The sequence below is a fragment of the Propithecus coquereli genome, unplaced genomic scaffold, assembly GCF_000956105.1.
Source record: "Propithecus coquereli isolate 6110/MARCELLA unplaced genomic scaffold, Pcoq_1.0 Scaffold449, whole genome shotgun sequence".
Lineage (NCBI taxonomy): Eukaryota > Metazoa > Chordata > Mammalia > Primates > Indriidae > Propithecus > Propithecus coquereli.
This window is the reverse complement of record NW_012150274.1, coordinates 1,588,366-1,605,508: the sequence shown is the minus strand read 5'-3', so window position 1 is coordinate 1,605,508 and position 17,143 is coordinate 1,588,366. Positions and strand designations below refer to the sequence as shown.

Genomic DNA, 17,143 nt, shown 5'->3' with positions numbered 1-17,143 from the left:
GTTGGTCACAGAGTCGCGTGCATTTGTCACAACTCACAGAACTGTACACAAAAATGGTGACATTCACTGTGTGTGAATTATGCCTCCATAAACCTGGCTGAAAACAAGGAGAAAGGAGATGGTCTGCTTCTGGCCAAGTGGAACAGGCTGAACACCACAAAGAGACACATCTTTTGGGAAGACAGCAGTGGCCTCGACACCTCCTGGAATCCCACACAAAGCAGAAGGACCAACTAGACAGCAAATCCAAACCCACAGACAACATCTGTAACAAAACCACGTTGTCACAAGTAGCAGAGACAAACCCACCAGCCATGAGATGAGGACGTGGGTGTCAGGTGGGGAGGGAAGGAGCACTGATGGGGGAGGACGTGGTCCCCAAGAGCGCCTCCCTGGTGAGCAGAGCAGGGCAGCGGGGGTGTGGGGTGAGTCCAGGGGCAGCCGTCAGATCCAGAGGGCTTGGTGCAGTCCAGCTTCCAAGAACTCTCAGAGCTGACCTGCTGGGGTCCCTCCCGCACAGGAAAAGTTGATGGGACAGAACAGGGACGGCAGAAGCAAAGGGAGCAGGTCCGCCCAGAGAGAGCTCAGGCCTCGCCCAACGGTTCTCAAGACCTTTGTATACTCCAGGGCAACCACTAAAAATATTTTTAAGGGTCTTCTTATACCTCTTAAAAATTATTACGGGTCCCAAAGAGGTTTTGTTTAAGTAGGTTATTGTATTGGTATTTACCATATTTGAGACTAAAATAGAGAAAACTTAAAAATATTCATTTAAAAACAGCAATAAACTGGGCTGGGTGCAGTAGCTAACGCCTGTAATCTCAGCACTTTGGGAGGCTGAGGAGGGAAGACTGCTTGAGCCCAGGAGTTTAAGACTAGCCTGGCAACATAGCAAGACTCTGTCTCTACAAAAAAATAGAAAAAAAAATCAGCCGGGTGTGGCAGTGTGCACTCGTCGTCCTAGCATTCTGGGAGGCTGAGGCAGGAAGATCATTTGAACCTAGAAGTTTGAGGCTGCATGAGCTGTGATTACACCACTGCACTCCAGCCTGGGCAACAGAGCAAGACTCCATCTCTATAAACAGAAAACAAAATAAAACAAGGTAAAAACAGCAATGAACCTATCACATGTTAACAAAAAAAGAACATATTTTAATGCAAATCTGTTTTTCAAAACATAAAAATGCTAATGAGTAGCACTGTTTTATAATAGTTGCTGAATTCTTTAATGCCCAGTTTAATACAAAACAGCTGATTCTCATATCTGCTCCTTCACGCCAAGCAGATAATCATGGATACTCTTGTTTGAAACTACACCAAAACTCAACAAGTGGAAGTTTCTTGAAGATCTGTGGCAATACAGAATCTCAAAAGCATTATCCACAAACTTGTAGTACAATTACCTTCAAATCCATTGTTCTTTCTTGCGCTTTGAATGGATCTTTTACCCTTGCTTGATTTTGTAACACTGTGCAAACTAGCAGCTCTCTGGGTTATGCAGATCTTCCAAGCGTTCGAAACTACCAATTCCACTGCCTGCTCTGTGAAAGCACGACAGCGGAAAGGAACACAGCTTCTCGGTATCATCATAAAAACAGTTGGGTCTCCTGGACCCATGACAGAGTTCAACATGAAGGCATCCTGTGGGCCCAAGACATGCAGTAACAGGAACACGATGAATGGAACCTGGCAAATACGTCTAAATACCCAAGTTCACAATGATGTTTATAAGAAAGAATTGCTCAATCTCAGAAGATGACAGAGAACCAATTCCATATCTTAAAGACTGATAAACACAGGGAAAGAATCCAACATCAGTCCCGTCTTTCCACTATGAGATGTACCACTGGGTATTAAAATGGTAGCTGAGAACTGTCTCTTTATAAAACCTTTCCAACCAATAAATGAACAATAAATGATAGAATTAGACCATTCTGAGACTTCCAATGAATGACAGTGGCTAACATCAGGAAAAGAGGGACAACAGGCCACCTTGTGCCCCCGAGAGTCTTGCAAAGGGAAAAGGGAGGGGACTGAGCCCATCTCCGTACCCAGCTGCAGCTCTGCAGGAAACACAGAGATCTGCTGAGCTGCAACCGCAGAGTGGAGTCCACATGGCCCAGGGGGCGGGAGCCTCGAGGGGCCAACTTGCTCGGGGAGGCAGCACCGTGCAAGGTGGGCGAGGTTCCCGCCTGGGAGGAAACCACGGGTGGGAACAGGGCGCAGAAGGGCGAAGTTCTACTTCTTGACCTCAGCGGTGGTTACCAGAGTTCACTTCAGATGATTCGTTAGGCCCAGCATTTGTTTTGTGTGATGTTCTGGATCTATGTTTAATTTTGTAAGAAAAAAGTTTACAGCACATTCAATGTAGAAAAGACTGTGAGTTTCTAAGCATGCCGAAGGCAGAAAGGGAGGTGGAGAGGACAGAGAGAAGAAAAGCCCAGCCCCCTGGACACCACTGGAGGCTCAGGGAGCACCAGTTCGCTCCTCTGAAAGGAGAAATAAGTAGCTCTTTGCTCTGCCCGTCCATGGTAAGACCTATTTCTGAAGTACCAAAGAGCCCCAACAAATAAAGGAACGTTCTTCCACACCAAAGAATTCCAGTTTGTGGCTGCAGGAGCAATGACAGAATTGCAAAGTCACCATTTTGCAACTTCTGATGAAAAACTGGATTCAGGTGGTGGTCACGGGGATTGACAGGTGAAACTCTCGGCCAAAAGGCAGGTGAGGAAGGGACAGGCGGCCACTGCAAAATCCCAGATTCCTCTTAGCACCACCCCTGGCTCCCAGAGCCCCTCCCAGAGCAGCTCTGCCACGACTGAATCATAAATTAAAAACCTTAAGTACGTGAATCTACCCAAGTCTTCAGATCTAACTTCCGGCCTACAGGAACTAGGGAAATGACTTATATGACATAGCAAGAAAGCCCTCAGCTAAATCCAGGACCTGCAGTCCGGTTTCGGTGGGAAGAAGGGGTGGCGGAGGAATGTTTTGGGCTAAAAGAGATACAAGAGACACTGCAACAAACTTAACGAGCGGAACTTGTTTGGATCCAATCAGAGAAAAAAAAGCAAGAGGCATTTCTTTTGACAGACATTTAAGTACGGACTAGGCACTACATAACAACAGGAAATTATTGTTATTTCTGTTACATGTGAAAATACACTGCTGTTATGTGGGAAAACGTTTTTTTCTTAATGGAAATAGATACTGAGATATTCAGTGGTAAAATGGAGTCTGTTTTAACACAGCAGCTCAAAACCAAGGAAGGACAGGAGGGTGAGACGACACTGATGGGCTCCAAAGGCTCTGTTGCACTTTTTCATTATAAAATGTTCTTTTGAAAATGTAGAAGGATTCTGTGGCGAGGTCGAGAGTGACAGAGCATGTGGCAGGTGACGTGCATGTTTCAGAGGTGGGGAGGCTGCTGGCCACACGTGCCGTGGGTGAGAATTGCTGAGGCAGGGCGGTCCAGCCAGGCTGGGATGGGACAGAACGATGCTGGCGTCTGAGTCTGCGCGTGGGTGCTGTGTACGTGAACTATGCGTACTAAATTCACGCGGCAAATAAATTTCCAAACTGAGACGTGACTGCCAGTCCCTAACACCAGTTGAAGGAGAGCACGAGGAATGCCTGTGGTCCTCCAAGGCTGTTCCCTGGACCAGCATCATCAGCAGAAAAGCGGAGTCCCAGCTGGGCTAGATCTGCTGGCTGGCACCAGGCAGCGGGGTGGGAGCTGCGGGCAGAGCTGCACAGTCCGACCCCCAGCGCAGCCCTCGCTGGCCCGGCCTGGCAACGGCAGAGCATTGTGGCCCCTCCCGGCGCTGCCTGTGCTCCCCGACTTCCAGTCCTGCCTGCGCCACTGGGAGACACGGCTCTGGACACACTGCCTGACCTCTCCGCCCTCACCTGCAGGGCCGCAGTGACAGTCTGTGCTGCACAGGCTGCCACAAAGACCAGAGGAGGCACGTGGGGACCGGCTCGGCACGAGGCCTGGCACACAGGAAACGCTGTGTGAGTTGTTGTTGCTGTTAGTACTTCGCCGAATTCTAAAACTTACAGGTAAGCCTCAGTAACTGTGATGAAGGGGACGCTCCACTGACCAAGAAGACCAGAGACCTCCCGGGAATGGCGGCCAGACGGCTGCATCAGGGCGTGGACAGAGCTAAAAGCGCCTGTGTTGACCCTGTCCCCAGCACACACAGAGCCAGGCCCACGGACGTGGGGCTCCTGTGGCTGCGAGTGTGGAGCCTCTCCCGGCCCCAGGCCACCAAGCCTCTGCTCAGCCCTCCCCACGGCCAGCCATGGTCAAGTGGCTGGAAGGGCTAAAGGAAATCTTGTCAAAAAGGATCAGAGAAATTCTCAGAAAACGTGAATTCCCTTTGTGCTCTGCCTGTTCCTGCTGTTCTGTTCCAGGCGGGGGCGGCCGCGGGGCCTGGGCGCAGGCTCACCCTGACACAACCCTCCCGTCTCTGCCTATTCACTTCCCACTCTGCAGCAGAGTAGGAGAAACCTTTATGAAAGCGTGATCGTAAAGAGAAACAAACAGGCCACTTTTATTCAAACTCGGTTTGCACCACCTTCCTTTCTAACATGCTCTAGACCTGTGTCTGGCTTTACCATCTGCAGTTATTTCATTCCGGTGTTTGCACAGCTGGCTTTGCGCACAGCCGCGGGGTTCCCTGGCTGTGCAACACGACGGACGGGGGCGTCTGTGGCTCGGCAGAAAGGGCCGTGCTCCCTGGGGCACTGGCTAATTTCTTGTTGTTTAAGTGAAAATAAACGGGCTTACTTCATGGTCCACACTCTCGGTAGCCATGCACTGGTTGTTGGCCAGGGTGGTGATCTCGCGGCTCTTCGGGGTTTCCATCCGGCAGCTGCAGAGAGGCACTTCCTGGAGGCCGTCTGTCTCCAGCGCGTCCGGACCGTTGGCCAACCCTAACGTTACACAGACACACGTCAGCGCAAGCAATCCTGACCTCAAAAGAACTGTCCAGAAAGTGATCAATTACAGTCTCGATAGTGATCTTGTGTGCAAGGAAATAAACGCAACACGGACGAGTACACGGGCACAAACGGCCCTGCATGGCGGGAAGCGTCCGATGCTCACCGAACACCCACTGCGGCCAAGGGAGCAGCCTGTGTCCCGCTAACACACCACCTGCCGGGGCACGAGAGCTGCTTGTCAATCTGTGTTCTCAGACCCAGGGCCTGAGTTCAAAAGAGAGAGGCTGCACCTTCAGCAGCAGCTCCTAAATCTTTTGGTTTTCACAGAAAAAAGCATTCGCTACACATTGAGACCTTGTTTTCCTCACTTGGTTTTAGAATTGCAGCCATCAAAAAATGTTTTCAGTTTGTAAGGCTTTAATAATGGCTTATTTGTTATCTAGAATATCATTCACCTACTATAATCATCTAAAGAGCCCATTTAGTAGGCTGAGGGAGAGAAGAGTTGGGGAAAATTAAAAAAAAATAAACTAGAGAATAATTAGGGCTAAAGAAGTTACTGGCAGTAAAAGCAGGAATCACCCCAGGGCAGACTGTGGTGGGCTGGGAGCAGGGCTGGTTCCGGGTGGGCAGAGGGTACCACCAGGAAGACCCCTTGAGCCCAACTAGTGGCTGCCGCTCCCAGAGGAAGCCAGGTGGCGTTTCATGCTCCCTCGTGAAACGAAGGAGAAATGAAAGGTGAGTAAGGGCTTCAAATACTCACTACTGACCTCCCTCAATTAAAAATAATTAACTCGTGTTTCCACATCTAAAAAATACACTGTTAAAGTAAATCAAAAAGAAGACAAAGCCCAAAGAACCCCTGAGCAGAAAAAGCCAGGTAAGCCAAGGAGGCAGTCCTGGCCTTGCATGATTTGAAAACATACATGAAACTGTGGGCTATTTCTTGCAAATGCCCATATTAAAGAAAAATGGAACTTACACTCAACCAATCAGAAGCAGCCAACCAACACATGCAACTAGGGACGTTCTAGCAGGACAGGACAGATGAGGCAACCGTGCAACCGTGGCCAAGCACGCGTTTTCTTTGCTTTACTTCCACGGTGCCCTGTGAGAGCCTTCCTCTTGCGCTCCCTCGGTGGAGCTCCCAAACCACTTCTGGTGGGGACCTGCCTAATTCACGAACGGCTGTCTGTGCCTCAGTTTACCTCTGAACACCCACGCTGAGTCAGTCGCTCTGCTCATCTCTAGCCCGTCTGGAATCTGACACTAGTCACAGCCAGGAGGGAACTTGGATCCGTGCAAAGGGTCAGTAACACATTAACTGATACATGAGTTATATTTAACTCACACCAGTTTTGACCCCAGGGCCTTGTGAAGCATATGTAACTCACACGTCTCTCTACCTTGGATGCTGTATGAACTATTTTTCAAGTTGCATATAACTCATGCACAGAAAACAATAAAAAATAACAAACTTTTCTTTAAATTAGAAAGGATCGTTTTGTTTTCAACGCTTTTATTCTGTTTTCCTAATAAAACACTGTGGCCCAAGGAAAAAAGTTGTTTTTCCTAGTGTGGCAGCCAGTGTGACAAACAGGTGGACGGCAGAGCCACGGTCTCCGCAGGGAGGAGGGCTCGTGGCCTCACCGACTCCGACACAGCAGCGACGCGCTCACCCGCCGCCGGCCCACCAGCCTCTCCTCGGGGTCACCCACACCCCAAAAGGTCAGGAAAATGAGGAGGTAAAATTCAAGTCAGGACTGTTACAAGGTTAAAGCTGGGAGGCTTCTGAGACGCCCTGCTCAGCGATGCCGTCCTAACCCTGAGGAACCCACACGAACTGCACAGAGCGGCTGTCAGGTCAGCACCCTCAGCAGGCTGAGGGGAGAGGTGAGACCCGGCTCTGCGCACTCGGGCGACGCCGGCTCCTTGGGCTTGGGCCGTTTTCCCAGAAGCGGGGACCTTCAGGGACATCGAATGAGATGTCCAAGGACTCTCCTGCTGCCCCCACCGGCCCGGCCTTCATCACTGCACCTGGGCTGGGCCAGCCCGGGGCAGAGGCAACGAGGAGAGACGCAAGCGCAAACCAGAGGGTTTCCCATCTCCATGCAGATATTCTCCTGGGGCCGAGGCTCAGGCCTGGACCCTCGTGAACCACAAGCAGAGCCGTCCCCAACCCACTGACCCTGCGCGCAGACTCCCACTGGCCACGCACACCTGTCCCGTCTGAGGTGTGCGGCCTCGGTCTCCAGGAAGCCCCGGCCCTCCGCCCTCCCATCCGGCTCCAGCTGCCTCGGGCATGAGCACAGAGAGCGACGCTACTGCTCCTTCCACTGTCGGTTCTCTAGGCCAGTCAGCGCCGACCAGTCACAGAAGTAACTTCTGGGAGATCCGTACAGCGACGTTTCAGCTGCTTCTACCACAGACAGAACAGAAATGCTCGCAGGCCGAAGGGCCCTCTGTGATCTCACTCACGCCCCCGTGGCTCAGCAAGCCCGAGGCCACCAGAGCAGAGGAGTCGATGTGATAAAACGAAACACCATTTCCTGCTTACAACCAAATTTGTAACTTCCTGATACCTCCAAATCTAAAAGCAAGTTTAGAAAACTTAAATACAGTGTTATGCTTAACCACGAAAGCGAGCACAGGTGACTTTGCTAAGGACTTCACCGTATTCAAGAGGTGTTTTTGCTCCATTTGGTGATACAAGAAGGAAAAAAATCATTGTTTCTTTGATGGTCTTCAGCTAAAGATGTGATTTCCTAAATTACATAGGTGAATCAAACCTCGCCTAGGGTTCAAAACCTAAAAAGCTGCCTATTTTTAAAATGATTCATTAAACCCGGCATCCACCCACAACCCCCCAATGCAAGATCCACGTGGAATGTCCACAACATGGGACCTCAAATGTTCCCACATTACACTTCAAATACATCGTCCAAACGATCAAACAGGTATTAGTTACTTTTCATTGCTATAAGGGGTTTTCTTGGTAGATGTTTGCTTTTATTGTTACTTAACATTGCTTTAAAAATTCTGAGTAATACAATAAAACTTGAAAAAAAGATACAATGACTATAAATGAGAAGATAAACTATAGTTATTTGCAAATGATAAAATCATATTCCTCAAAAACCCAAAGAACTGGTGGAAAATCCTTTAGAATAGTGGGTCTCAAATTTAACTACTCATTGACATCCACATGGGGAATGTCAAAACCTCCAGCTGCTTCAGCCCCAACCGGAGGCATAATTTAGTTGCTCTTGGGTGTGTCCTAGATTTTGAAATGTTTATAGATCTCTAAAAGTGATTCTAATGTGCAGACAAGTTTGGTAACAATTGCTTTATGATTAGTAAGTGAGCTCAGTAAATTGGCTGTATCCAAGGCAAAGGTACAAAAATAAATGTTTCCTATTGAAATATGCAGTCAGAAAATATAACAGAAAGAAATATCATTTATAATAGTGACAAACATACGATACTCAAGAATGGTCTTAGCAAGAAAAGTGTGGTTCTTGTGCAAAGCACATTATGACGTTATATTGGGGGATGTACGAAGACTCTTAAATACCTGGAGAGATGCGGTGTGTTTATAAATACAATGCAGTTCCAAACAATATTCCAGGAGGATGGGGGGAAGGTGTTAAGTGAAATTTTAAGAAAATTACTTCAAATTTGGATAAAAGAATTTTTTTAAAAAAAACAACCAAAAACCAACACAAACATTTTGAAAAATAAGAATGGAGGGTATTTGCCTCACTAGGTGTTAAAGCAGATTTATAAATGTAATTCTGTACCAAGAATGAGGAAATTAATGGAACAGAGGAAACGGTTTAGAAAGAGCTCTTATGCTAAAGACAGCGCGACAATCAGCGAGAAAGGCAGCACTATTCGGTATGCGGAACCATGATACAAGGCTTTCAGCAGCTTGGGAAGAACAGCTGACAGAGAAAAGGTGAGTGAGTGTTAATAGCGGGCATGAGAACTTCCACGGCAAGCTGCGCCTGTGACTTACGGGCAGGAAAGCAGCGCCGTAGTGTTTCATCCCTTTACGGAACGTGCCTGAGAACTGTCAGCTCAACTCTAACCAAAAGACATTTTCGACCCACCAGAATCCACACCGGAGACCATTAGGCACAGTCCCCAAAATCCTGTTCCCCGTGCACATCCCGAGACACTGCCAGGCAGGAGCGCCTCCCGGCCAGGGCCTCTGTGGAAGGGCGAGTCTGGCCCACGCGGGAAAGCGTGGCAAGACGGAGCACCAGCACGCTGCTCCCACCTGGGGTGTTTCCTGCTTCACCCTGGAGGGTTTCCAGGATTTCTGCTTCCTGCTTGAACGCTGTGAGACATAGCACACGCGCTCCGTACCATGCCTACTCGGTCACCTTTAAGTGACGCATGTGACCAAATCTCCCACTAGCACCCACCAGGGGGCGTCCTGCTAGCAGACAGAGAACCAAGATGGTGCCCGGCCGCGGGCACAACACGGCGTTCACCTTCGGCTCCTGAGGAGGACAGGATCCCTTTGACGCGCAGATCCAGGGAGTCCAGAGAAACTTCCACATACCCTGTGCTGCCTCCTGGTGCCGTGGGCTCTGTGCTTCCCGAAGATGACTTATAAGCCTCAGAACCTAGATGCAAAATGCACAGACCGTAAAACACTGCGCCAGAGAGCCGCGCCCCGGAGGACGGGCAGCCGAGCCCCTGGACACGGGCTGATTCTGGGCAACCCGCAAAGACACAGACGGAAACCCACTGCTGCTCAAGCCATCCCAGTGCCACCGTCACCTTCCTGCAGTTCATTTTGCTACCCATACATAGTAGTCACGGGACGGGGGGAGCTGTGTCGAGAAAAACAAAGATGCTGCCATGTCAACACATCTTTCTCTGCAAATACGCAGCTACATGAAAGCTGATCAGATAATCAAGGAAGTGGATAAAAATGTGGTATACACGTGTTCTGTGAATTATTTTAAAAACAACAGAAAATTCTAATCTGAAGATTTGAAAGACTGGCTGATATAAAGTGGCTAAAGAGACAGCCCCAAAGGTGCCGTGTCGCCGGGAAATTGTGTCGGCTAGAAAGTGCCCAGTGATTCCCAGGGAAGGGTCAGGGACGACCCTGTTGGACATGGGTGGTTCACGAAGGGTGCCACTCCCTGGAGGGTAGTAAAATCTGAAGTGCCAGGGAGCAGGAAGGCTGACGGGCAGCTGGATCCCTGCATTCAGCAGCGTAGGAAGTGGGAAGTTCAACCACTACGGTGGCCTCCTCTGCCCTTGAGGACATGAGTGGCAGTGGCAGCAGGTCAGCCTTTACACACTTCCCAGGAGGGCCAGAAAAAGCAGCCCAAGGTTGGGTACTTGTGACTGTAAGGGCGTTTGCTAAGCCTATGGAGCGAACACTTAACAACAGACGACATCTAACCCCAGCACAGGGCAGACGACAGCCCCTCACAGCCATGCTCCTACATGCTAGCTGCCAGTATTATCCCGATGATCGGAAAGAAGGGAGCCGCTAGCACGGAGGGGCAGGTTGTCCCTAGTCTTTAATTCATGTCAGATTGTGCACCTAGATCTTAGACAGACAGGAAGAACCAGCCACCTTTCAGAAATCATTCCATTGTATCAATATGAAGAACATGAGTGCTCTGTACAACTTTAAACGTAAAGAATAAAGAAACAAACACTAAAACTCACAAAGAAATAAAATCCAAACTCCTATGTAAATATGTGAAAGCATGTATTTTATACATCACAGCCAGGGTGACAAAGGCAAAATCTGTACCCCAAAACCACTTTTAGACCCGGATCTGCAAACCCTACTGCTGGCCAACGTAAAAACCACATTGAGTGCTCTGGCGTCAGCGGACAAAGCTGAGGAAAAGAGCAGCAGGACTGAAGGACAGACACAGGTCCCGGGAGGCAGCAGCTCGCCCACAGCCCGGAGCCTGCACCGCAGAGCACAGGTGCCCCCGGGGCGTCTGGAGGACTGGCCAAAGTAACTGAAAGAGAACAAAGTGCTGCGGCTCCCTGACACTGGTGTAGGACAGACTGAAAAGTCCAGAAATAGCCCCAGACACCGACTGCCGACAAAGGTCCCGACGTGATTCAACCCAGAAAGAAAAGCCAGTTCACGATGCAACAGGAGCGAGTGCAGGCCTACACCCGCACACAAGCGAGCTCGCCACAACCCCGCCGCATGGAAACTGAGCTCAGCACGGACCAGACGCCGGCCTGCAAGCGCTGAAACTGTGAAAGCTCAACAAGAAAACACGGGACTAAAGCTCTGTGCCTGGGTCAGTCAAAGATTTCTCAGAGCACAAAAGTATGAACCGTAAAAGAAAACAATTCACAAATTAGACTTTAATAAAATGTTTTATGCTTTTGCTCTTCTAAACATGCCATTAAGAAAATGAAAAGGCAGGCCTCAGACTAAGTATAAATACACATAAAACACCCACGTGACAAAAGACTGGTAACCATGATATTTTAAAAGTTCCTGCAACTTAATGAAAACAACCTGATTTAAAAAGTGAGCAAAAGATACCAACAGAAACTTCACAAAAGCAAGCAGGCGACGGCTGAGATGCACAATCTCACCACTGGTTGGGCGGACACAGGCTGAACCCGGCGAGACACCACCGCACACTCCGCAGAACCACCGAAACTAAAGACTGACCCACACGGGTGTCGACAAGGACACTGGAGAACTGGAACTCCCGTGTGCAGTGGTGGCATCGTAACCCAGGACAAGCGCTCTAGAAAACAGTTTGGCAGCTTCCCCAAGACCTGAACGTACACCTGCCCCTCTGCTAGTCCACTCCGAAATATCCACCCAAGACGAAGGAAAGCGTCTGCTCGACAAAGACTTGTACCCAAATGTTCACAGCAGCTTGATCTCTAAAGCCCAAGACAAGAAAGAGTCTAACAGTCCGTCGACAGGCGAATGGGTAAGCAAACCGTGGTACAGCCACACCACAGAACACTGCCCACAGCAGACAGGAAGAAACCAGCTGCACACACAGCGGTGCGATGGTGCTAAGACTATCTGTGTGGTCAGAGAAGCCACAGGGAAAAGAACACAGAGTGACTCCATTAACCTAAGACACCATGAAGCACGGACCAATCAGCAAAAACAGCAGATCAGTGGCTGTCTGGGGCCAGGAAGGGGCAGCTGGGGGAGGGGAGGGTTAGGGGGGCGGCAGGGTGACCATCTGTGTGGATACTCCCCAGGGCACAGAGAAGGGCGGTCTGTGGCCACGGGGGCTGCCCTCTGGGTCCTGAGTGGAGGGGCCTGGGGGGACGAAACATTCACGGTATTGATCGTGGTGACGGTTTCATGGTCATAAACGTCAAAACCCACCCAACTGGGGACTTTGTTTATGCACGTTTTATGATACGCCAACTGTACCTCAATGAAGGTGTAAAAAAAATGATCCTTGGCACACTAAACCTGCTGCAGCCTCCCTGGTTTGAGGGGTGATTTTCTTCCCTGCATTCACCTTGTAATTCACAAAACCACTCCTAGAACAGGGGACTCTGACCGAAGGCCAACGCCGCCCCGTGGACCAAGACGCAGGCCACTCAGGACCCTGAGGGCAGCCACCGCAGCCACAGATGTCCCTCCTCGCACCCTGGCAGATGCCAGCCAGGCCCAAGGCGCCTGGTCTCCCTGTGCGGGTTCAGCATTCAACCGCGGGTCACGGCAGTTAGGTCTGCAGGAGGAAGCCACTCAGGATCAGCCAAGTTTCTCGAACGAAGCCCTTCCAAACATTTCTCTTTAACAATGGAGGCTTCTTTTCAGATGAAATCCTGACCACCCAACCCCACACCCCCAGGCTGGCCTCTCGGCCCACCCCATGCCACACAGTGCTCACCCAGTGCGCCGCTGGGCTTCTTTCTACTTCTCCGCCTCCTTTTCCTAGCAGGCTTCACCCAGGGGCTGTCGGTCTTCCCTTTCCTCTTGAGAAATTTCTTCTTGATGCTGGATTCAGAGCTCTGGAGAACCAAAGGGCAGGTGCATGAGCAGCAGAGCACGGGGAGCTCTTGAAAGCAAACACACCGTAAGTTTTGTTTTTCTGCAAAATAAAATACTTGCTATATCTTGATTCTTCAACCAAAAGATTAATTTCACTTTTAGACGTTTTTCTAGATCACATTCTAAAAGATATCCATGCTTTTCCCTAAACGTCTCCCCTAAGCTCAGTCTTTTAGAGGCAAAAAAGCCAAGAAAATTAAAATGGTATTTATAAATCTTATTTGAGTTTGGCACAAAAGAAAAGAATAAATTGGAAATTTCTATTCAGAAACCAAATAAATAAGCTCAGGAAGAGAGAATCCACTTTTAATCACATGCATCCACTCATCCTGCTCGCAAGAAAAGAACAATCAGTGCCTCAAGTGATTCAGAATCTATACCCACAGTAACTATCTACGTACAGAACAAGGAAAGAGGTCATTATTAATTCACAACATTTCAAGTTTTTTGAAGTATCTGTTTCTAAAATCTAGATGCAGAAAGGAGCCGGGCGTGGTGGCGTGGCCTGCAGTCCCAGTACTCGGGAGGCTGAGGCAGGAGGACGGCTTGGGCCCAGGAGTTGGAGGCTGCAGTGAGCTGGGATCGCATTGCTGCACTGCAGCCTGGGCGACAGAGCAAGACCCTGTCTCCAAAAAAAACCAAACAAATAAATAAAAAACAAGGAAAACAAACAGAGACGCAGAAAGGGCGCTGAGTGCCGGGCTCTACAGGTGCGGCGGGCAGGCCCGGCCCGTGTGCGTCAGCGGACACCACGGTGCTGGAGTGCGGAGGCCTCGCAATTCCTTCCCCCTGTGGCTACATGGAGTCACTTGGGAAGAGCCCGACAGACACAAAGGCAAGCACGGCTGCCTCACCGACCACAGGCGCGGGTCCCCTGCCCGCCACCCATCCGAGCCCTGCTGTCCGGCGCTCCGTCTGTGTCGCAGACAGCCCTGCTCCAACTGCGCTCCTCACACAGCAAAACTTCCAGAAAGAACAAGCGCTGTACCCAAAGCTTACTGCTGCTTGAATCCAACCGCCCTCCGCCATGCCACAGAAAGGACCCTCTGCCACCAAGCCCTTCTGCGTGATCCTCTCGCTCCCCGGCTGACGGGCCGGCCTCGCGCTGCCTCCTCCCTCTTTGGAGCGTCGCTCAGCCCCCCAAGCGCCCCTGAGGCCCCGCCTACAGCCCAGAGGCCTCTCAGTGTCACAAGCCGCTGGCTCTCCGTTCGGCCCTCGCCCTGGGCCTCACCCCGCTCCCCACCTCCACACTCCCCACTTCCTGCAGACCTGGGTGCCCAACTCAGATTTGGACTCTCTGCCGGGATCAAGACTTCAGTGTCTCCCCCTGGTCCTGTCCCTCGCCGCTGCGTGGCGGCCGACCCACCTGCGCTCCTGTCTGTTCTACCCAGAACACCTCAGGTCCGGCCTCCCTCGCTCTCGCCTCGGCCCCCGCGGCAGAACTCCGGCACTGCCCTGCTGCCCACTCCCGGTCACGCCACCCACGTCAGCAGCCAGCGAGCGGGGCCGCGCTCTGCCCCAGCCTGCCGGCCCAGCACCCGGCCGGGCAGCCTGCACCAGGCCCTCTCACGCGACTCTGCCAGGGACAGGACCAAGCGCCGCTCACCAGGTCCGACTCGTCACCGCCTTCCTCTTCCTCCCCAGTGTCGGCCGACTCCGGCTCCTCCTCAGACTCCCCGTCCACCTGATCAGCCACGCAGTCCAGAGGCGGAAAACCAAACAGAAAATAAAACTAATTAGGATCCCTGTGGCAGATGACTGGATCCAAAACAGATTTTAAAACGCCATAGCAGTGCATGCTGGGGATGCACAGGAGTGGGACCTGCCCTGTCCAGTGTTCGGGCCGGGCCGCCTGGCGGCTGTGGGAGTAGCTGCGTGCTGGCCCAGGCAGAGAACCAGGCACAGCCTGAGTTTCTGCTCCTGCTCCCACGGAAAGACCCCGTCCCCAGCAGTTCTGCGCCTGCGCCGTGTGCGCGCTGGGACAGTAAGGCGGCTGCCCTGGCACACGCGCTCAACCGGATGCCGCGGATAACTGCCCTGGCAAAGGTCAGTGCACTCCATGTGTTTTAAATGTGGGAGAATTCAATTAAAAAGTAACAAAACAAATACACGAAGCATAAAAAGACTTTCAGAGGAACACGCAGTGCAAAACCCGCCCCACACCCAACATTCCCGTCCCCCGGAGCCACCACTGCCGAGCTGCCCACACCTCCTCGCCGACGTCCCGGCATGCGTGGGCCTCAGGTGACAGCGCTTCTTTTCGCAGGCAGCAGGCACTGAACACCTTGTTGTGACTGTGTGTTCTTCTAATTAAAAATGTTTCGACATTCTTTCCACATCAGAACAGGGCCAGCGTGTTTATTTTGCTGTTTTACCTGTTCTATCTGCACGGGTAACATGTGAATACCTGTTCAGCGTCAAAGACCCTGCAACATGGGAGTACCCATTCGCCCCGCGCCCGCACACTCCCTGAGGCAGCAACGTGGTCTCTTTCACGCAGTTGGGCCACGTTCCCGGGATTCCCTCATCAACACACCCACACGGCTGCACACTCAGGGTGTGTTCTAGACAAGCCAGGACTCCGAGACAGACACGCGCTCCATCTGCAGAGGACGTTCTCGCACGTGGGGTCCGGAGTCAAAGGGCACGCACCTCCCCAACTGCAACCTCCCGCCGGCAGCGCCCACGGGGGCGCCACGGCCTTTCTAGGAGCACGCTCTGCGGGTCTCACTTCCAGGTACAAGGGAGTGAGTGTTTTCTGTGCCTTCACCACACCCTCTTCTACTGTCCCGCTCAACCACGGCCGCAGCCCGTTGTTCTGCTGAGTCCCTGCGTTCTTCCTTACGTGCAGAAGCCACACGTACTGCACATACCCTGTACACACACCACACGTACCGCACATGCTGTACACGCACTACACACACCCTGCACACACATGCACACAACACACATACTGCACACACACTGTACACACACCACACGTACCGCACATGCTGCACACACACACACGTACTGCACACACACTGTACACACACCACACGTACCGCACATGCTGTACACGCGCTACACACACACCCTGCACACACATGCACACAACACACGTACCGTACATACTGTACACACACTACACACGCTGCACACACACACACACACACTGTACACACACCACACGTACTGCACATACTGTACATGCACCACACACACACCCTGCACACACACACTACACACATGTACTGCACATACTGTACATGCACTACACACACCCTGCACACAACACACGTACTGCATACTGTACATGCACTACACACCCTGCACACACATAGACGCACACCTACACACATACTATACATACCCTACACACACATGCATACGACACATACTATACACACACTACACGTACTGCATATTGTACATGCACTACACACACACCCCCACAATACTGCACACACTATACACACTACACGTACTGTACATACTGTACATGCACTACACACACATACACCACACGTACAATACACTACACACATACTATGCAAACCCTACAGACACATGCACACAACACACATACTATACACACTACACGTACTGTATATTGTACATGCACTACACACACACCCCACACATACTGCACACACACTATACACACCACACATGCTGCACATACTGTACGTGCACTACACACACTACATGCATACACCACACGTACTGCAATACACCACACACATACTATACATACCCTACACACACATGCACACAACATACGTACTGTACACACCATACATACTACATGTACTGCACATACTGTACGTGTACTAAACACACCCTACACACACATATACCACACGTACTGCAATACATTGCACACATGCTATACAGACCCTACACACATGCACACAACACACGTACTGCACACACTGTACGTGCACTACACACTACACACATACACCACACGTACTGCAATACACTACGCACATACTATATATACCCTACACACATGCACACAACATACGTACTGCACACACCATACACACTACACTACTGCACATACTGTACATGCACTACACACTACACATATACACACCACACATACTACACACACTATACTATACATACACTACATATACACTACACATACTAAATACACTAAACACATAA

The 17,143-nt window shown here is 50.8% G+C and overlaps 1 protein-coding gene across 2 annotated transcripts in view; it reads right to left on the bottom strand.

The window, feature by feature from the left end:
* EHMT1 (euchromatic histone-lysine N-methyltransferase 1) overlaps positions 1-17,143 on the bottom strand; it is a 226,780-nt gene that overhangs the window by 51,122 nt on the left and 158,515 nt on the right. For both annotated transcript variants that reach the window (XM_012654816.1, XM_012654817.1), the window contains 3 exons: positions 12,828-12,948; positions 9,447-9,581; positions 4,793-4,938 (listed from right to left, as the gene is read on the bottom strand). In XM_012654816.1, coding sequence (XP_012510270.1) covers positions 4,793-4,938; positions 9,447-9,581; positions 12,828-12,948 — 402 coding nt within the window. The remainder of the gene's footprint in view (positions 1-4,792; positions 4,939-9,446; positions 9,582-12,827; positions 12,949-17,143) is intronic.